This window comes from Orcinus orca, chromosome 15 (genome assembly GCF_937001465.1).
Source record: "Orcinus orca chromosome 15, mOrcOrc1.1, whole genome shotgun sequence".
Classification (NCBI taxonomy): domain Eukaryota; kingdom Metazoa; phylum Chordata; class Mammalia; order Artiodactyla; family Delphinidae; genus Orcinus; species Orcinus orca.
In genome coordinates this window covers 58,035,624-58,057,057 of record NC_064573.1, presented here as the reverse complement: position 1 = coordinate 58,057,057, position 21,434 = coordinate 58,035,624, and the positions used below count along the sequence as shown (strand labels likewise).

The following is a 21,434-nucleotide window of genomic DNA, read 5'->3' as shown; positions in this document are numbered from 1 at the left end:
GCCCGCCCCCCAACTCCGAGCCCGCGGCTGCAGCGGGTCGACCCCCACGCCACCTCCGAGTTGTGGGATGGCTCTGGCGGTCCCCGCGGGCCGAGCGCGGGGGCCTCGGGGGTGAGGGGCCTTGGGGGAAGGGAGTCTCTGTGGGAAGGGGTCTCTGGAGAGGGGGAGGAGAGCTCTCGGGGCGGGGGGAGGTCTCCGGGGGGAGGAGCCTCCATGGGAAGGGCTCTCGGAGTGGGTGGGAGGTCTCCTTGGGGAGGGGTCTCCGAGCTGGGGGTGGAGGTCTCCAGGGGGAGGGGTCTCCGATGAAGGCCGCGGGGCGGGGCCGGGCGCGGCGGAGGTCGGCGGGGGTGTGTCCGAGGGGCCCGCAGGAGCGCAGACTCGCGCTCCGCGGAGTCCCGGCGCGCGGTCGCCGCTTTTTCCCCGGAGCCACCCGAACGGCAGAGACGAGATGCGTGTCGGCGGCGCGGGGCTGGCGCTCCTGGCCTCGCTGCTCTGGGTCGCCGTGCAGGGCCAGCAGAGAGGTGAGCCCGGGTCGCGTCCCGGTCCCCTGGTGGGCGGGAGGCTTCGGGACAAAGCCCCACGCCTGGCCGCGCCTGAGGTCGGTGCGCGCATCCGCGTTCACCCCTGAGCGGGGACCAGACACGTGGGTCTCCCGCGCGGCCCCTGGAAAGGTCGCCCGGCCGGGGTGGGGAGAGGGCTGGGGGAGCACCCCTGACGGACGCAGCCCCCTCATCCGCGCCTCGGGCTTCCCCTCCTCGGGCTCTGGGTCCCCGGGTCTGGCTTGGCGACCCGGGAGCCCCTATGGAGAGCCGCGCTGGCCCGGCTCTCGGTCTGGGCTGCGGCGGGTGGGCGGAGAATGAATGGGAAAGGCGCCCACAGAGTCCCCGCCACTGACCGGCGGCGGAAAGCTGGTGGTCCGCGGCCGGGAAAGGGGGCGGTCCCATGGCCACTCGGGGCGGGCCGGCGCGCGGGTAGTGCGCGGGGAGGAGAGGACGTGGGAACCGGCCGCGGGCGGCGTACAGGGCCCGGACGCGCCTCCCGGGCGCGCTGGGTGCAGGCCCCGAAGTGACCGAACCGGCCGTTCCCTCGCAGCATAGACGGTGGTCACTTCGGGGTGAGGGAGCGGGAACTTGGACGCTGGCTGGCTGCGCGGACACGCTGACTCGCGGGGCAACGTTGGCGAAGGACAGAAACCCGAAGCGAACTTTCAAAGCTTCTGTCAGTGCCCCAGAGAAAGGGAAACCCCCCTCCGGTTTCTGTGGACAACACCGTGCCCGCTTTCCCCAGAGGCTAAGGCTTCTCGGCGCCGGCTGTTGGCTAGGCGGTCACAAATATTTGTTGAAAACGTCTTAATGTATGCAATACGTGACCGCGGGCTTGCTCCCACAAATACACGTGCCATTAAAAACGGAGGAAAGTACAGGCCAAAAGTAGGTAGGCGGTGTATATATGCCAATACACTACTATGTATAAAACAGATAACTAATGAGAACCGACTGTATAGCACAGGAAACTCTACTCAAGGCTCTGTGGTGACCTAAAAGGGAAGGAAATCCAAAAAAGAAGGGATATATGTATACGTATAGCTGATTTACTTTGCTGTACAGTAGAAACTAACACAACATTGTAAAGCAACTAAACTCCAATTAAAAAAAAAAAAAAGTAGGCAGGCAGAACGCGAAATACCCCGTGGGAAAGATGGGTGTTTGGCATCGTGCTGAGCTGTGAACTCTGCAGCCCGTCCCATTCATTGGCGCATTCGTGGTGGAAGCGCTGGACCGGAGCGAGCGACACGCTTTGAATGGCTGGGCGTCCGTTCTGCGCGAGGCGGGGGCTGGGATGCAGGGAATTTACATAGTTATCCCGGGAAGAAAGGGGCCGGCCTTGCGGGAGAGCGGGCTTGGACTCTTCGAGCTGAGCGCCTTTCTCTCGTTTTGCTGACAGTGAAAAGCCTGGTTTCCCACAGGGTGGAGGGAGAGCAGCTGGACTCAGCTTCCTTGTTCTAAGAAATTGAAAGTCCTGGACTGGGGAGATGCCCTGAGTGTTTTCCGCCCCCCTCTGGGCTCAGTACTTGGCCTGGGCGGCTGTGAATGGTGTTTGGAGAAAGTGGGACCGCGTGGGGCTTTCCTGCTTTAAGATGCTGCGGAAAACCACCCACTGCGTGGGAGCCTTTGAATCCTTCACACTACCTTCCAGATTTTCAGTCCTTACCCCACAACCATCACCCTTCCTAACAGGCACCTTTAAGGGAGTTTTGACTTTTTAAAATATAAGTTGGGACCCCATGTATATAGCATGAATGACTAGTGAAATGGTGTAATCTGGTCATAATATAATAATAAAATAATTCTGACTAGCATCATCAGTGAGTTAGTTATCTGGTGCTTATATTTTTTAAAGCAATCATAGCGTTCAGATTATTAGGAATTCTCTGTCATTTCACAGCCTCTCTGGATTACTTTACATCTCATGGTATGTGACCCAATAGCTCAGTTCCTTTGAGATGTAACCTGTGCAAAGTGAGCTATTCCTAAGTATAAAATACTAGGTGGTATATTTCTAACAATAATGTTGTGTTACGTCCACAGCTGGCAATTACATGGATTATAGTTGCTTCACAGGTCAGCTCAGCAACTCTTGTTTTGAACTGTTTTTTTTTTTTTTTTTCTTAGTAAAAATAGACAATTCCAAGGATAGGGGAAAAAATCTGTTCTATGACTAGAGGAAATTTACTTCATTCTCATAAATGATATAGCATTCAAATTTAGCGTGTATGTGCTCTCCAGTGAAGTGTGTACCTGAATGGCTTTCAGAGGTGCATTTTTCTTTCCTGTAGCTGTATTCCCCAAGTAAGGGCCAAGAAAAAATACTTATTTTAGCAGTTGGAAACAAGGATTGTGTAATAAAAACATCACTGCCCACTTCCTACGTATCCCAGACTTTGGCCCATTCCTTTTTTCTCTTCCACTTTTCCAGACATTAATATAAAGCCTACATCTGTAGTTAATATAGCACGATCGAGAATTCAAATGCAACAAGGATGTGAAATAAACACATGCTGTTCCCTAGTGTCTCGTGCCACTCTTAGAATCCGAGTATTGTAAAATGTTTATATGACCACTTATTTCAAGGTAATCTTCCTTGAGACACCCTACAATTTTAGAATAATTCATAAGTTTCTACAGATATTCATTATCATCTACAGTAGGTTGTTTTGTTTTGTTTTGTTTTTTTGCGGTACGCGGGCCTCTCACTGTTGTGGCCTCTCCCGCTGCGGAGCACAGGCTCTGGACGCACAGGCTCAGCAGCCATGGCTCACGGGCCCAGCCGCTCCGCAGCATGTGGGATCTTCCCAGACCGGGGCATGAACCTGTGTCCCCTACATCGGCAGACGGACTCTCAACCAGTGCGCCACCAGGGAAGCCCTACAGTAGGTTTTTATGGAGAAAGGACAAGATGTGCCTTTAAGCTTTAGGTGTTTTACTTTTTGGCTTTACAAGCTGTGGGAAATTGGGCAAGTTACTTAACCTCTCTGTGCTTTGGTTTCACCATCTGTAAGTGGGAGTAGTAATGGTGCCTCCTTGGAGAGGCTGTTCATGATGAAATGAAAGAATGCAAGATAAGTTCTTAGAACAGTGCCTAACCCAGGATCAGCCCTCAATAAGCATTATCTAAGCATCATTATTACTATTTTGCACAGAACTATTGGGAGGCCCTCTTGCCAGCTGTATTCTCTGGAATTTGGAATCTGGGTTTGGAATCAAGTAGTCTTGGGCTCAAATGCCAGACCCGTCACTTTGACGAGCCGTGATGTTGGTTAAGTTTCTCAGCATCTCTGGATCTGTGAAATGCAGAGAACTGATGTGATTCAGTAACACAGGGAGAAAATTGGCCCAGCGTTGGGCATGTCAGCATCATAGGCACGCAGTCCATGGTGATGGTCTTAACTGTCCCGCCTGTGGTGCGTCCTCACCATCCTGGACCCACATTCATTTGGGCATTAAGACTTGTTGATTTTACCTTTTGAAAATCTGTGCAATCCATCTCCCATTTTTGTCCCCACTGCTGACTAGGCTCAGGAACTGTTTGTCTTTCCCATGAAATATTGTGACGATTCTCTCATTGGGCCTCCCTCTTCCTCTCCTCTCCATCTTCGGCACCACCATCACCGTGATTTTTCTAGAAGTACCACCCTATAGGCTTGGACTAACGCCTCTCAAACTCCTGATTTCATAACACAGACACACAAAATGACATTGGAGAATCCCATGGGGCTAAAGGAGGAGGCTGGGACCCAGCTGGCCTGCTGGCCCAGAGCTCAGGGTGTTACCTGGGGACGAACGTGCCCCTGTTCATAGCTGACCAGTGATGCCGGGCACATGGGCTATTCAGTGCTGGACAAGCCTCCCATTTGCAGTCTAAAACCCCCAGAAACCTCCCCGGTACCGTCATTGCTGAAGTATTTATGATGTGCCCTTCCCTGGACTCCTGGTGCTCTGGTCCCTTAGCACTATTGTTGTCCTTCTCCTGGTGGCCTAAGCAAGTGGCTCACTGATCTGTCTCAGCCACTGACCTGGGCTTCCTGAGGGCAGGGGCTGTTTTATTCCCAACTGGATGTCCATCGCTGTGCCATGTTCCTGGTGGTTAATAACCACCTGTCTTGGTTGAGCCACATTGAGATTAATATCTTTATTCACGAATCAAGTAACTTTAAAAACTATTTTTGAATAGGTAATCCATGCCCATGGTACAAAGTTCAAAAGATACCAAAGGGTATATAGAAAAGGTTAAGTCACCTACTTCTGAGGCAACTACGGTTTTGAGTTTCTTGAGTATCTTTCCTTACATGTTTCTTCATGTAACTCCTAAAAGCAAGCTGCTTCCTAAAACCTGCTTCCTCCCTAGCACTTCCTAATAGTATAAGAAAGGTACTAGTTATTTCCTGATAAAACAGGAAACACTCTTCCTATCTCCACTGCCTTTCCTTCATGCTATTTCTTTAATATCCCTGCTGCCGGATGTTAAATGCATCACTTAATCAATGTCTACACTTACCGACTTTTCACTTTCCAACTTGTCCCTTTCAACGTGGCCTTTGACAGACGGTATTGGAGCCTTGTTTCCTAGATCTTTTGGAATTTAAAAACTAGCTCATTGATTGCTTTCATGACCCTGTACTCTTTCTGAAAGTATTGCTTACTGTAGCATTAATAAGCTATTCCTGAAGCTGTAAATAATTAAAAAAATATATATTTAGACGATTTATGATGTAGAGAGGTTAAGTTTAAGAATAACTCTATCAGAAGTTAAGGATAGTGTGTTATTTATTTTTCTAAAAAGTATGATGTATTACTGGAACGACAATGGCAGACACAGAAAAACTTAAATTTTAAAAATAATTCCTGGGCTTCCCTGGTGGCGCAGTGGTTGAGCATCCGCCTGCTGATGCAGGGGACACGGGTTCGTGCCCCGGTCCGGGAGGATCCCACATGCCGCGGAGCGGCTAGGCCCGTGAGCCATGGCCGCTGAGCCTGCGCGTCCGGAGCCTGTGCTCCACAGCGGGAGAGGCCGCGGCGGTGAGAGGCCCGCGTACCGCAAAACAACAAAAACAACATCAACAAGTAATAATAATAATTCCTGATGAATAAAGTTAAGCCTGTACCTGTACCTTGAATACAAAGTTAAGTGGAGATAACCAGAGAGAACTCTTGCTCTGAGACCTTAGCTGAACCTGTTACTGATATTCCTCAGAAATGTTTGGATGAACAAGATAAACTATAGTCTCCTAAGAAGGATGTATGTAGCTTATTTACATGCTTGCAAATAATTATTTTACTCGTTTTATTTCTAAAATCCTAGCGTGTATCCATGGACAATTGAGTAAATAAATGCATTTCAAAATTAATGAGGAGAAGAAACTCCTTTATAGAAGTAATTTAGGTAAGTTCGTGAACTTGGGTTCTGTTGGGACATGCCTGCCAGGGAGCTATTTCAGTGTAAAATGCTGCACTCCAGCTGGGTTCATTGCATCTTCATGTCCTTTGTACTGAGGTGACAGCGCTCAGAGTAACCATTTCACGGCACAGATGCTTGCCACCAGCGTCTTTGTTTTCTCAGGGCTGGATCGGGAGAGCTTTCTTTGGGGTAACTTGTTCCCAGTGATTTTCTGTCTTGCTTAGGGGCAGGAGACAGACAATGGAAACACTGAGATTCCACACCAGCGTGGTGGATAACATTCTTGCCTAGGTAAGCATTTACCTCAGAGGTTAATCCAGAAACGATGCTGTGGAAACACATCAGATCCTGATTTCAGCGTGTGTGTGCATTTTTTCCCTTTTTTGATTCAACCATTTGAAGTCCGAATCTCTTCATTCCTGAACTTATCTTTGAAGTCAGATCTGCTGGCCCAGCAGGCAGTATGACTCCAGTTCTTGTGCCAGAGAACCTCCTGCCTTGCTGATGGGAATGTCAGATTTAGCTCCATGAGTATTTATGGAAAGTGCCGTCTTTTCCCATTCCCTGAAGGATTTCCTGCATTTTGTGGCATTGCTCCATAATTTCCTGCCAGAACCTCAGGAAACTCTTTACAACAATATAAAAGATGCTTAAGTTTAACAGATCATTTTTAGTTAAGAGGGGACATTCAGAAAGGAGAAAAACCTCGCTCCACGATGCTGATTATTGTACACCCCACTTTTAAATGTCTTCCAACCTCTTTGTAATGGCAGGATTTTACTCACTAAAAGCGATTCTCTTGTTATCTCAGGCCCAGCACAGGAATTCTTTCCTGCTCCAATGACTTCTTTCCCTGTTTCTCCCAGTTTATGGCATTCTTTCGGTCGCCTTGGTTTCATCTTCCTTTTCTTTCTTTTGTTTTTTTGGTATTCCCCCTATCTAAATCATCCCTCTGCATTTTTGTTTCTTCCTTTAAAAAGGTCCCTGATTTTTTTTTGGGTTTTTTTTGCCTTTGTTCCTCTTTATTACACTGCAGATGATCACTGTCTGTCCAGAAGACTATAGCCAGCCACTTGGAATAAGTCTCTGATGGCAGCATCCGCTCATCTAGTCTAGTCCCACATGGCGGTGAGACTGGTGCTCCTTAACCACTGTCTTCATAGTGCACCCCCTGGCTTCACCCGCTGGCCACAGCCGTCCGTCATCCCCCCAGATTCACAAAGTCAGGTATTGACTCTGGGCTGTGTGATTTGTTCCCATGACTCCCTCACTTGAGTGGCATCCCCACTCTCTACCTGAAGCCTCAGCCGATCCCCCATGGCCAGCTGGTCCCCGCCCCAGGGCAGACTTGTTTTTATGGCCTCTGTGGCCGTTTTTGAACTTGCGTTGTATTTTGTGATCAGTCGGGGTTCCCATCCAGCCAGAGTTGCCATCTGGTCCTCTTGTGGATGGCTTGCCCAGAATGCCATCGATCAAGGTCAAAAAGAGGGGACATTGTTCTTTCAAAGAGCAAAACCTTAGCTCCCCGCATTTCTTTCCACACACAGATCACTTGGGGGCACAGGTTCTATGCTGGGACCTGAGCCCTAGGCAGTGAGAGGGCAGTAACGCCAACACACCGCCCCCCCAGCCCCCCGCAGAGGCAACGGGGTTGCCTTAACAATGATGAAACCCTTACCCAGCCCCTGGATTGCAAACCCAGCCCTGAGCCCGGCTCCTCTCGGGGCAGGAGGTCCTCCAGCTTCCTAGATTTCGTGCCACTGGAGGGAATTAGGATTCCACAGGTCTGAGTAGGATCTAGAATCTGTTTTAGGAAACCTTATTCCTATCTGGATACCAGAGGCGGAAGGAATTTTCCAACTGGCCTTCAAGCTGAGCCTGTTGGGTTTCTAGTTTAAATAGTTGTTTCCAGAACTATCTTTGCCACTTGGTGTAGTTTCTGTACCTGTTGCTCTGTCCTGTGGTGGGCTAGTCCTCTTTCCCCATCCTCAAAATTCCCACTGTCCATCCTTCAACGCCTTCCTTCTGAATCTCCAATTCAGGCATTTCTGTCTTTGTTTTTGTACGTGATCTAGTTTTCCCAACTCTTTACAACTCTGCCCTGGCTTCATGGCTGCACTTTTGTTCATTCTAGAAGTTTGGGGTGGGGAGAGTTTGAGATATTCATGAACGTTGTGAGGTGTCTTTGGGAGCTCCCACTGCTCTTCTTGTAAGGGAGTTGGCATTTTAAATCCTTGACACCTTCTTGGGGTAGGGAATAATGTTTTCTTGTGGGATTGTTGTCATTTCTAGTCAGTGTTTATAGATTTTCCCCTGTGTTTGCTCATTCACTTACTTGCTCAGTTTCATGCACCAAACGTGTAGTGGACCCTCAACCTTCCAGGCCCCAAGTCGGGGTGTGTCCTGAGGTCCTTCTCAGCTGCTTTCCTCATTATGATTCCACTATGGACATTCTTTTTTTTTTTTTTTCTTTTTTTTTTGCGGTTCGCGGACCTCTCACTGTTGTGGCCTCTCCCGTTGCGGAGACACAGGCTCCGGACGCGCAGGCTCAGCGGCCATAGCTCACGGGCCCAGCTGCTCCGCGGCATGTGAGATCTTCCCGGACCGGGGCACGAACCCGTGTCCCCTGCATCTGCAGGCGGACTCTCAACCACTGTGCCAACAGGGAAGCCCTGGACATTCTTGATGGAATTGTTTTTGAGGAAGTCCAAGTGCATAGCTAGAAAGAAACGTTCTCCATGAGAAACCATGGTTGAGGGGATTCAAGTAGCACAGGTGGAAGTTAGCATCTGTATTTTGCTTGCTCCCCGTCACATAAGTTCAGGTTGCAGCAAGCAGGCCCCGTGGGGCTGGGGTGGGGGTGGGGGGGGTGGGGAGAGGGGAGGGGCAGCGAGTGCCCTGCCTTAGCTTCCTCGCCAAACCCCCTGCTGGGTGACATCTACTCCTCCAGACTTCCTTTGTCTCAGGGGGCCTCACAGCTCTCCTGCTTGGCCAGCTCTTTGCGCCTGGAGAGCAGGTACAGTTAATTCAGAAATTCTCTGTCTGGGCTGCACGTTAGTTTTTAATCCCATGAATGCCCAGGGCGCCCCGCCTCAGGGACTACAATTTAGGTGGTGTGGGGTGGGGCCTGGTCATTTGCATGTTAGAAGGTTTTTTCAGTGTTTGGCTTATGACTTCCCTTCAAGCTCCAAGAGCAAAATAAGAGCCTTTCTACCTTCTATGTCCCTAACACACACCACACCCCACACCGCACACACCACATACACCACAGACACACTACACACACCACACACACCACACACACCACAGACACACACCACAGACACACACCACACACACCACACACACACCACACACACACCACACAACAGACACACACCACACACACACCACACACCACACATACCACAGACACACACCACACACACCACACAACAGACACACACCACACAAATACCAGACACACCACACACCACACACACCACACACACAACAGACACACACCACACACACACCACAAACACCACACACACCACACACACCACAAATACACACCAGACACACACCAGACACATATCACACACACACCAGACACACCAGACACACCACAGACACACACACCAGACATACCACACTCACACCACACCCACCCACAACCCACCTACACTGACCTGCAGACCAGCGCCCACCTAAAGGCTTAACGGTACTGGAGGGTGCTGTATTGGACTAACCCCAGACTGATGGAGCTGGAATTTGGACCCGGCCCATCTGCTGGGTTGAGGCAGGTTCTGCAGGAATGGATAGCCGGGCTGCAGATGCTGGGATGAGTCTAATGTGGCCAATAAAAGTTTCCCCAGGGCCCAGAAAGCCATTGGCATCCGAAGCCTCCCAGGGGTTAGCGGGCCGTGAAGCTAATGGGGTCATCCTGTCCCTGTGGAACTGTTACAGTGGCTTCTCACTCTACTGAGCAGGACTTACTTGGCCCTCTGTGGTCTGGCCCTGCTGCAGCCTCTCCACAGCTGCTTCTCCCACTGCGTACCCTCTTCGGGCCATTCTGACGCATCCATGGTTCCCATAATGTGACATGGTGGTTCACCTGTGACAGTGCCTTATTCTGGTCCACCCAGTCATCCAGGTGTGCCTCCTGCTCCTGCCATAGCAATCTGTGCACACCTCTGACCAGCACGTCATTTTGTAACGGTTTGTTACCTTGCCTGTCTCTCCTGGAGGGCAGAGATTTTTGTTCTTATTTCTAATACCTACTCAGCGTCTGGCGTTTAGTGTTGATTCTGTAAATATTGGTTGGATGAATGAATGAAAGTCCCAATTCAGACAAGCACCAGGGATTGTGAGGGAACCCAGTGAATGGATAGTATTGAGAGGTTCAGACAGACAGGCGGTTGGGATTTGGAAAAGTCCCTAATGAAGAGGCAGAGTGATGATTCCTGGGCACAGATGGGCTGGGAAAGGACAGATGCCAGCTCGAGAAGGCTGGGAGGCCTTAGCAGGTACCCAGACAGGATGCAGGGATGGGGAACAAGAATGCAGGTAACCAAGCTACGGTAGGAGATGGTCAGGCATTCTGGGGACCAAAGCTCACATTCTGAACCAAAACACATGACCAGGGACAACCTAGTAGCAGAAACACTAAATCCAGATACTTTCCCTGCTCGCAGACAGGGTCCAATACAGAGAGAGAAGAGCCACAGAATCTGGAAATCAGGAGGGGCTTGGCAGCTTGAAGAGATCATTCACCTTTTTTTCCCCATATACCAATTCAGTACAAAGGAGAAAAAAGGATTACGTTTTTGTAATTGAAATAATATTAAATGACGAATAAGGCTTGAAGCCCAGATTATATTTAACAAAATCTTATTTCTAGATTTGGGACCACTGACTTCTAGGCATCTCAAGCCCACAACTCATTAACTCACATATTCAATAGGTATTTGTTGAGTTTCTAGAGTTCTGCACCCTGGTCCTTGAACCCCTAGAGCTGTAGTCAAGCAGGCACAAGAAGTGCCCAAGGAATCCTAGGCTACGTGTGTCCATCAGTTCAAATTTGGAGGGATTTTTGTTTCTGAATGCCTGGACCACCATTATCACCCCACTTATTGCTGTAAAATAGTGTCACTGTAAACAGAGAGAGAGCTCTGAGTAAACACTGCATTTCTACTGCAATGTGTTTCCGTTTAGTTTGAAGACTGTGACTATAGAACACTCTATTTTGTCTTGACTTCGGTCTTTTTGGCATTTGTTGACTAGCTCTTGGAGTTACATTTTTATATAGAGTTTTTGTTTAAAGGAACTCTACCTGCCTGCCTTTGGAGGACATCGTTTAAGTGGGGAACAGCTGTTCTCCTCCAGGCATTTTGGGCTAAGCCAGCCTGGTCTTCTCAGGAACAGAACAAAGGCATACAGAATTTATGTCACAGATGGATTTTTGTGTGATAAAAATCACTTATTACTGAATGGAAGAATGAATGGCCTATTCTCTTTAGAAATATGAGCATAACATCTAGTGTGCCTTTAGTAGTTTCCAACCTGGTTGGTTTAGTTTTAATTATTAAAATTGACTAAGTTAAGATGTGCCTTGTTTTCTGTGGTCAAACATTCCCCGAAAATTTGTGCATAAGACAGTTTTCTGTAAATGAAGTAATTTCAAATTCAGTATTCAAATAATTCTGAAATAATATTTGAAGGAATCAGATAGATTTTCAGTGTATATTCCTGGACCCTCTTTTGTTCTTTTGATCCACGTGTCTGTCCCTGTGCTAACATCACACTGTCTGGATTCCTTTGGCTTTGTAATCAGTTTTGAACTGGGTGATTTAAGCCATTCCACAATTCACTTTTGCTAAATTGCTTTGATAGTTCTAGGTCCTTTGCATTTCCATTAGTATCAGCTTGTCAATTTTTACAAAAGAGCCAGCTGAGATTTTAATAGGAATTAGATTGAATCTGTAGATCAGTTTGGGGAGAAGTGCTGTCTAATAATATTGACTCTTCCTGTCTATGAATAAGAAACCTGTCTTCATTCATTTAGATATTATTTAATTTCTCTTAGAAATGTTTCACAGTTTTCAGTGTATTGGTCTTGAATTTCCTTTGTTAAATCTTTTCTTAACTATTTTATTCTTTTTCAATTAAAAAAGCCTGGGAAGTATGGAGAGCTGATCTGGTCCTTCTTTGATGCCCGTGTGCCCAGGATCCCCTGTTAAGTGTTTGGCTGGTCTAGCCATCTGTATCTTCTCCTACTAGGATGGCAACCTCAGCTAGCCGAACTACAGGGTGTTCCCATTTGTTTTCTACTGAGTTTACAACTTTGTCAGCATCACGGAGCATCTGTTTCCATTCTCTGCTCCAAATCAAGTCAGCTGTCCATCTCCAGCACTAAAGCTGCTGGTTTTCAGGGCTCACCCTGCCCTGGGAGTGGGGGTGAGTATGGAGTAGACCCAGGCAGAAAGCTACTCTCTCTCTCACAGTCTGAGAGAGAGAGTAGCTTTTCATAAAGAAAAGCTTCCCAACTTGTTTGTTGTTGGTTAGTTTCAGAATCCTGAAATGGTTGTTTCTGAAAATTTTGTTCAGTTATATAACTGTTTTTGTCAATCTCTTTACTTACCATAGCCAGAAGTCCCACTAAAATATTTTAATTTATATAAATATCTTGACTACCATGAAATTCTCTTTATGAGATTCGGTTTCTATTGTTCGTGATTCTGTTAACAATCCACTAATTTTACTAATAGCCCATTTTAAATATTTTCCTCGCTAATTAGCAAAGTATTGGTGTTGATGGAGACAGAGAACATTATGGTGAGTGCCCCGACCCTGGACAGTCTTCCTTATTGGAATATGCCCTGACCACCCCAAGAGACGCATCATTGATTTTAATACCAGCTGCAAATGGGTAGTTTAACCTAAGTAACACACACACACACACACACACACACACACACACACACACACGATATCACATGCACCAAGTCACTGTCTTTATATTGAAGTTTCTTAATTTCAGACACTGTACTAGTTACCGTTTATGTTTAGAGGATGCTCATCTTGAGTCAATCAGTTTACATCCTCGGTTTCAAGACACTCAAGTTGGGGACGGCTCTGGAAATTGCAACCCCCAGGAGGGGACAATTGCCGCACTCACAGAAGTTCTGGACTGGCCAGTGGGGAACCAATCTCAGAGGTTGAAAGAAGGGCTGACATCCTCCTGTAAACAAATTAGGCTCCTAACCATGCCAGCTTGTCCAGTGTAAAGGGCAGAGGATTGGAGAGTCAGCAGGGGGAGGTCTGTGCTGAGGTGCTGACCCGAGGGGGAGGGGCAAGTATGGAAAGTGCCACTTAGGACTAAAACAGAGAACTCACCGTCCACAGTCCATTGGTTGAAGATGTGTACTTTGCTCAAAGTGGGGAACCTATATGTGAATCCTACTGCAGTGTGCAGGAAAGACAGGCTATTTGGTTTTTACTGGTTTGTTTGAAAAGAAAATGTATTAAAGAAGATGAATATGAAACGAGGACCTACTATATAGCACAGGGAACTATATTCAATATCTTATAATAACCTATAATGGAAAAGAATCTGAAAATACACACACACACACACACACACACACACACACATATATATAAAACTGAATCACTTTGCTGTACGCCTGAAACATTGTAAATCAACTATACTTCAATTTAAAAAATAAAAAGAGAAGTTGTATGTAAATGTGACCTGTTTGAGAGTCACCTATTCATGCGGTCCAGGCTGGGTTCTGATTCACTACTAATGTGTGGAAATAGACTAAATTTTCCCTATTATCATAATGAAAATATAGGGAAAAATTCAGAAAATGAAAGAAAAATAATATTAGAAATCTTACTTTAACATGATGGGGGCGGAGGGCTCAAGGGCACTGCTGTGTCCTTGACCTTTCCCAAGTCTCTCCAGCTGTCTTCCTCGCTAGGATGGGGAGACGGCCCCACCTTCTGAGGATGGCCCTGTTTTTGCTCAGAGGCTCTTTTGAAAATGCTTCCTCTCCTCTGTCACCTAGACCTGGACCATGTCCCGGAAGCTCAAAGGCAAGGTCCCAGGGCAGCCAGGGGATGGATGCCATGCTGTCCCCTCTGGCCCACCCCACCCCCGTGTGTAAAGCCCCCTCCAGGCCTCTGTGAAAAGACATCAGGTCAGAATACCAGCACCATCAGGACAGGACAGGCTGCAAGGGCTGGGTCTCTGTCAGCAATAGGCAGCGCAGGTACATAGCCTTCTTTAAAATTTAACATCATCGAAGCATTTCACCATGTCTTCAATAGTATCATTTTCAACATGGATGAACCAGCCAGTGGCAGCATCACTCGGGTCGAACAGGACTGAGGAATCAAAATACTGGATTAATAGATTGTCCTGGCTGATGCTCAGGTGACCTTGTTTGTATGTTACATCTTTAATTTTGGAGGCCTTCACCTTTTTTCCCCCTTTACAATAAGCCAAAAAACTTTGTTTTAACCAAAGTCCCGAATTCCCTCTAAAAATAATTGCCAAAGGTTTCCAAAACATAAATGCAGTGCGGGGAATCTGGAGTTCTGGTTAAATAGTGACAGAAGACTCTGGAGGAAGTGTGATCTTACTCATCAGTCTGATGAACTTTGTTCCAGGGCTCGGCTGAATAGGCCAACCCCAGAGAGTTGGAGCTGGAAAAACCCCAAGAGACCATTTCATCTGCTGAAGTCAGAGTAGCAGCCCCAGGGAGATACTTAACCAGGAAGTAGCTCAGCTCCAGCCCTGCCCTGCAGAATCAGAATCTGCATTTGTAACAAGATCTCCAGCTGATTTGATAAAAGTTTGAGAAGCTCTGCTCCAACCCTCTCTTTGCCCAGTTGAGCACAGAATGACTTTCGTAAATCTTGTGCATAGTTCAATTATAAAGATCAAATCTGTGGATGCCATGGGTCATTTTCTATTGATTCAACCTTAGCTCATGTTCACTTTTCTCATAGCACCGTTTTCATGTTGTGTGTCCCTGTCACCAGGAACTAGAGCATCTTTTCCGTCTTCACCCAGATTGCGCTGTGCTTGCAGGTGGGTTTGGGGAAACGTGGAAGGTCCTGCATCTATCCCTGTGAAACTTATACTGGATTTATTTTAGCCACTGTTGAGATTCCACTCATTCCAGGACACAGTGTGTTCACTTCCCATGTGTGTGATGCCTTGTTCTGTTGTTATCCACATGGGGACTAATCATATCGAACAAGGGAGTGCTGGGCACGTGGGGTGGAAAACCGAAATAGTGTTTGTAAATAGTTTTTGGGGAAAGTATACGCCTCCCGCTTTCCCCCTGAGAATGTGCCTGTATGGGGGATGGGCCTCTTCTGCTTTCCTTGGGACATCGGGTCATGGGGAGAGTCTGGATCACTGGCAGAGACGGCCAGCAAGCTGCTGTGACAGAGGGAAGAACTAGGTGTCTGCAGTTATGACAGGGCCAAAAGAAGAGGGGTTTAAACCAGAGAGAAGGGTCCTTGTTTACAAAAGCTACCGTGAGGTCCAGTAAACGGCAGGTGAACTGCACGCTGGGGATGGAGACCTTGATGAGGGCATTTTGAGTGATTTAAAGGAGGAGAATCCGAACTGAAGTTGAGTGAAGAGCCAGCGTGAGGCCAGGAACTGAAGAGAGTGATCACGATTCTCATATACATCCTTGACTTAGTAATAGCTCTAAAAAAATAGACAGATTATCCCATTAAGCGTATGTATCTAGATAAAGAAGCAGCCCAATCTCAGAAAAAACAATGGTACTAGAACTCAGAAAATACAGTGTTATCAGCCCCAGTGAGAATGATACCAAGATAATGTGACTCCGGACTTTTGATTGGGGTGTTTACTCTAGTTGTCAGATGTGTTTGTCTGCTGTTGGACTCTGAGGTGGAAGGTATTGCAAATGCTTTCGTGGTTTGTAAGCTGTCCCTCTCAGTATGTTCTGGAATGAATGGAGCTGTAATCCGGTGGATCCAGCCTCCTCGGGGTCATTGTCCTGGTGTTAGAGGCGGTAACGCACGGGCATCTCGAATGCCAGGTGATCCAATCAGAGGTCCACGGATGCTCGCGAGGACAGTCCCTGACTGACGCTTTCACAAGGCATTTCCAGAACCAACTACGTAATTTTAAGAGCTGGTGCAAAATGAAAATGTGGGCCCCCTTATTTACATTATGAGAAATTTCAAGACAGTGTCAACAGGGCTGTAAACCAAGGGCGACTGCACACCCATGAAGTGGCCTTGGGTACGTCCCTAAAGAGCATGCCAAAGCTTTAAAGCATAAGCAAGTAAAATTTATATAATGGAGCACAGAAGTGGCAGAAGAAGGGGGAAGAAAAATCTAAGACCTTGAAGCGTTCGTAGAAAAGTTGGTGGTTTTTGGAAGCGTTTAGCTGGTTAGGAAATGTTGAATTAATTGATGCTTTTAGGTATTTAAGCAAATGATATCAACATTGTAGACATGATAAATGATGTTGATACAAGCAGAATATAACTGCATTTTCATTCAACGGAGCTGTCAATATTCCACCTAAAGGCTGCACTTGCTTTTTGATTTCCCTTTAAGCTGAGTTCCCTTCTGTAAGAATTTAGAGGAGGGAGGAGGGGCAGTGGCTTCCCAGGGTAATGGGAATAATATGAAATATCAAAGTACTTATGGATGTTGAGGTGCTTTTGCGCTTTGCCTGTGTGCTATAGTGATTTCGATCCTGTAGAGCTTTTTAATTGTTGCCCTTAAATTTCAGTTTTGTGGCAACAAAAGAGAAAACCTCTTGATGGATGAATTGTAGTTACGGTCTCTGCAACTAAACTTGGGTATTGAGTCAAAACCCGCAGTGTCATCAAATATAAGCATTAAGGAACCTTTGTGGCAGGAGGAGGCAGTCTTGATAAGGTGTTAGTTTCTACAGTCAGTGTTCAGGCCTAGGTCCTCATAGCTTGTTTATCTTACAGTGAAAACCTCTGTCTTTGTCAAGGACACCTCGAGCCCATTGCTATGGAAATGGACTCTGGCAAAACCCTTCCAAGGCCTTTTGCCCACCACCCCATCTGGGTTTTCTGAGATTAAATTTCTTTTCATCTTCCCACGTGAGAAAAAAAGTCAAGGGTGTTAAATGCCGTACTCCCAGGAGCTGGGATTTGACTTCTCCCTCAAGTTCCTGTGGGGTCTTTCTCTCTCTCTTTCCCATCTTTTTTTTTTTTTTTTTTTTTTTTCCACTGTGCTGGAAAGGGCCTTGGAATCCCTAGAATATTTTAAAGCTTTTTCTTTTACTAACAGCCACCAATGATTAAATAGGTTTCGTCCAAAAACCAAGTATTTGCTTTTTGGGAATGGAGGGAGGGGCCATTCATTCTCTGTCTTGGCTGAAAGGGGTCTGCTACAGCCCACAGGGGACTCAAGTCACTCTCCTTCACAAGTGCTCCCAAGTGGTAGATATTTTGAGAAATAAAATAACTGGTAAGTTTGCAGAATTCTCATCGGAAACAGAAGCCCTGTTTGACACAAAGCAAGCAAAACTTTCATCTATTTCAACTTTAGTGTCGATGTTTTATTGTTTCAACATTCTGAAACTATTGGTATTTGATAAACAAAACAAGTAATGATTAAAGTGATTTTAATTTATAATAAATAACTTGAAATAGAATGTCTTTAAATGGTGTAGTTCTGTTTGGCAGAATGTTGGTTGTAGGTTTCTTGTGGGAAAGAAACAGGAATAAGGAATCCCTTATTGTCAAAAGCCGCTGTCAATGGCTGATGAATTAGAAGTAAAAGTGGGAAAACAGTTTAATTTATAATATTTTTCAAATACACCTACTTCATAATATACAGGTATATTTGTATCGTTTTCTGGGAAAAAAAGTTTGAGTTAAGATGAATTGTGCCACAGCTTGTCAAGAGCCTCCTGACCATATCTTAGGGGTTGGGATGCATTACTGTTAAGTAATTTCAGTTTAAACGTTCCTCTGTCTCTACCCCTCTCTCCTTTCATGTGTGGTCCTTAGCATCTACAGAGAGCGTGCCCTGAAAATACCAAATGTGGGAAATCAGATGATAACCTACATCTCATGAGGGTGATTATATTCCCTGGGAGAGAGGGAAAGTTTTCATTAGTTTCCTCAAGGCATCTCGTCTTCTGGTCCTGCAACCTAGCTGGCATTAAGGACTCATTTTCCACTTAGGGCCCCTGAGCTGGAGGCAGCTGCTTCTCCAGGCCACCGGGTCAGGTGGCTGAGGACTTCACCTGAGCAGGACATTAACTCCTGCCTTGGTCCAAGCCCCTCTCACCTTCACAATCCACCTGGATCCTCCTGGCTGCCCTTGTCCAGGGATGAGCTAGGTTCCTGGCAGAGGAGGTGGGAAAGCAGACTTACAGAGTCACCTACGCCATGAACTCCTGGCTCCCAGCACTGTAGCCGAAGTGCTCTCCCTGCCTGGGTGCTTGACCTTTTGGCGCCAGTGGACCCCTTTGACAAAGCTCACAGACCTAGTCTCAGCATGTTTTTAATGCAAGGAGAATACAAAGAAAGCCAGATGTGTTAAACGATAGTGCTACCCCTGCATGGCTAGTCCCTTCTTATTTTTGAGGCAGCTGCTCAAATGTCACCCCAGAGATGCCTTCCCTGTCAGCTTACAGAAAAATGAGAGGAGGGGATCGCTGTTTACAAATGTACGTTTAACTTGGATCCAGCTATACAGTGTTGCAAAGGCAACAACAGAAAGAATAATAAGAAGGAAAAGAGGAGAGGGAGGGCCGGAGGGTGAGGTGGGATGAGTGAGTCGGGCGAACACTCCTGCTCAGCCTTCTGTGCAGGGACCCCCTGCCTTGGAGGAGGGTGGGGTGACCCGAGGGTCTGAGTTTCCTCCACGCCTCTCTCGTGATGCACAGCTTTCTGGGCTGCATGGTTCTTCTCTTTAAAGGTAGATCCTTTTCGTACTTGGTGACCCTTAAATGCAAACCAACTACTTCATCTAAAACTTAATCAGAGATACAGAGACTCCAATAGATGAAATATAACCATGAAAGTTTAATTATATTTGTATTAGTGATATCCAATGATAATATGAAAATAATCATAGCAATTATTTATTGAGCCCTTCATACGTTGTATTAGGCCCTTTATGACACAGTCTCATTTAATGCTCATAAATATTCCCAGGCATAGTGCTTCTCATTACACAGACAAGGAGACCCAAGAGGGGAAGCCCTCAGCAGGCAACTGGTAGACCCGGAATTCAAGCCAAGGGCTTTCTGACTCAAAATCCCACATGCTCACTTCTTACCCAAAGCTGCTGTTACAGGCACTAGTGATTCTAATAGAGGTGATAGTAAACCCATGATTAGAATGGACAGTCCATTTTAAGCCTGGACACCTCCAGGTTAGATATTAAATATGCCATTAAAAACGATCTGAACATATTTTCCCAGATACTTTACCTTAGAATTGCAAATCGTTTCCTTTTCAGAATATCACAATGACTCTGAGTATGGATTAGACAAATATAACATTTGGTAGAACCCCCAAATTTTTTTTTTTCCAAAAAAGAAAAAAAAGCTCATTAGAAAAAACTCATGCTTCTCTTACACCCCAAATGCATTAAGGCCACGAACGGTTGGCCCCGAATAATTTGAGAAATATTGATAAAGAAATTGCTGCAGTGAGCCTTGCACCTTGGCGCTAGTCAGTATTTTAGATACCCTATTTTTAAGATAGCAAAAATATTTTTTACTGGGAAAAAGCCCAGAAACTTTTAAAAACAAATTATTCAATGTGGAAAGTATCTCGGCTAAAAACTGCGCTAATCATGTGTAGTAGCATTTTTTTGCCCTCAGTTTCATGGTAGTTTTCACCTACTATTAATGAGGGAGTTTCCAGTAGATGAAAGTGGTCCTAAAATGCATTTAAGAAGGCCAAGTGGACCCAGACTGTGAATAAAGGGTTTTAAAAAAGAAAAGGAACTACTGGTGAGTGAGAAGGAATTTATTTCATGCTCGATGGAGTTTGGTGTCATGAAGTCTTTAGCTACTGGTTAAGTATAGGGGTGGAAAAATGATTCCATTGTGTGTCCCGAATGGGGGCAAAAGTACAAACCACAGTTAACACTAACTAAAGTAAATAATGTCTCTCAACAAAAATGTATAGTCGTCTAATATATTAAGTGCACGGCCAGGTGATGGGAAACTGTGTCACATGTGCCTGCTGCAGACCTCGTTCTGCCTTTGATTTTTATGTGTAAAGCCGAACTTTTGTTCTTGGCAGGTTCTTGATCCCAGTGCCCTTTCTGACCATTTGATTTCCTATTTCTCCCCCTACCTGAAGCTCACGTTAGTTGCCCTTTATTGAAATATTTCAGTAGTCTTTGAAAAGGTTCAGCAACCTGAGGAATTTTTAAAAATTCTTCTTCAAACATGCTTCCTCCAGTACAAATTTCCAACTTTCTTTCATATTCTAGCAGCTGTGGTCATATGCAACAAGGAATAATAATTATTCTAGAACTATGAAGTGAGAGCAAATGTAATAGGTAAGGAATAATTTTTAGTGAATTTTTTTTCCCCAAATATGAGCTTATCTGAGAAGAAAGATTTAGTTTTAGTGAAAGGCAACCCTATAGATTTTAGAAATTAGTCAGTTCAAGGTGTTTCTACACAACCATGCTAACGAAGGGACTTATCTTTCTTTTTATTAAAAGTGTTTTTAGAATACCAGCCAGGTAAGGAGGTGTGGAAGTGCTTTAAAACCTGTCTAGTGTAAGACCTACCTGATTCCTACAATTGAGATATTATTCACCAAAGTTATGTTATGTTCACAAGGTTTAAACTTCTTTTTCTCAGTGACTCAGAGCACAGGCTCCTGAGTAAAGAGGCAGGTGCCCTCCTGACCCCCGCCCCCTTCACCTTCCACCTCCCCAATAACTCAAGGCCCTTGCAGGTCGGGGTGGGGTGAGCTCCGGGCAGGAAGTGGGCTGTTCTCTTGATGTCCAGCAACTGGAGGGAGAGAAAAAAAGAGAAAGTGGGAACATTTTTTTAGTTAACTGGTAAAGGATTTGTTGATAGAGAAATGCATTGTTAAATTAGTTCCTGTGACCTTTTTTCTTCTCCTTGCTTGGCTAGTCTGTGAGAAGGGAAGGGGTAGAGTTGATTGCACTGTAAATCAAAATGCATAGACGTGATCCAGAGCCTGGAAAACACCACTGCAGCTATTTGGATGTAACACCACAGTTATTAAAATTAATATTTACCTCGGTACCAAACAGAATAAATATCAGCTCCTCCCCCCATGTAAGTACGACTCCCAAGAATTACATGTCACTTTAGGAACTAGATCATTGCCTAAAATGTAAGTGTCTAACTACTGGTTGAGAAAAATAATAATTTGGGGACCTGCATAATTAAATGTAAAGGTGCATCTATTTTTTCATAAAGCCTTTTTAATTGACAAAGAAATCC

General features: G+C 46.0%; 1 protein-coding gene across 1 annotated transcript in view; it reads left to right on the top strand.

Annotated features, from left to right (window-relative positions):
- Nucleotides 1-237: 237 nt before the first annotated feature.
- The window catches only part of LAMA1 (laminin subunit alpha 1), a 165,748-nt gene continuing 144,551 nt past the window's right edge, over nt 238-21,434 (top strand). Inside the window, exon 1 of the mRNA XM_033439381.2 lies at nt 238-521. Within this exon, the coding sequence (XP_033295272.1) occupies nt 449-521 (73 nt within the window). The 5' untranslated portion in view covers nt 238-448. The remainder of the gene's footprint in view (nt 522-21,434) is intronic.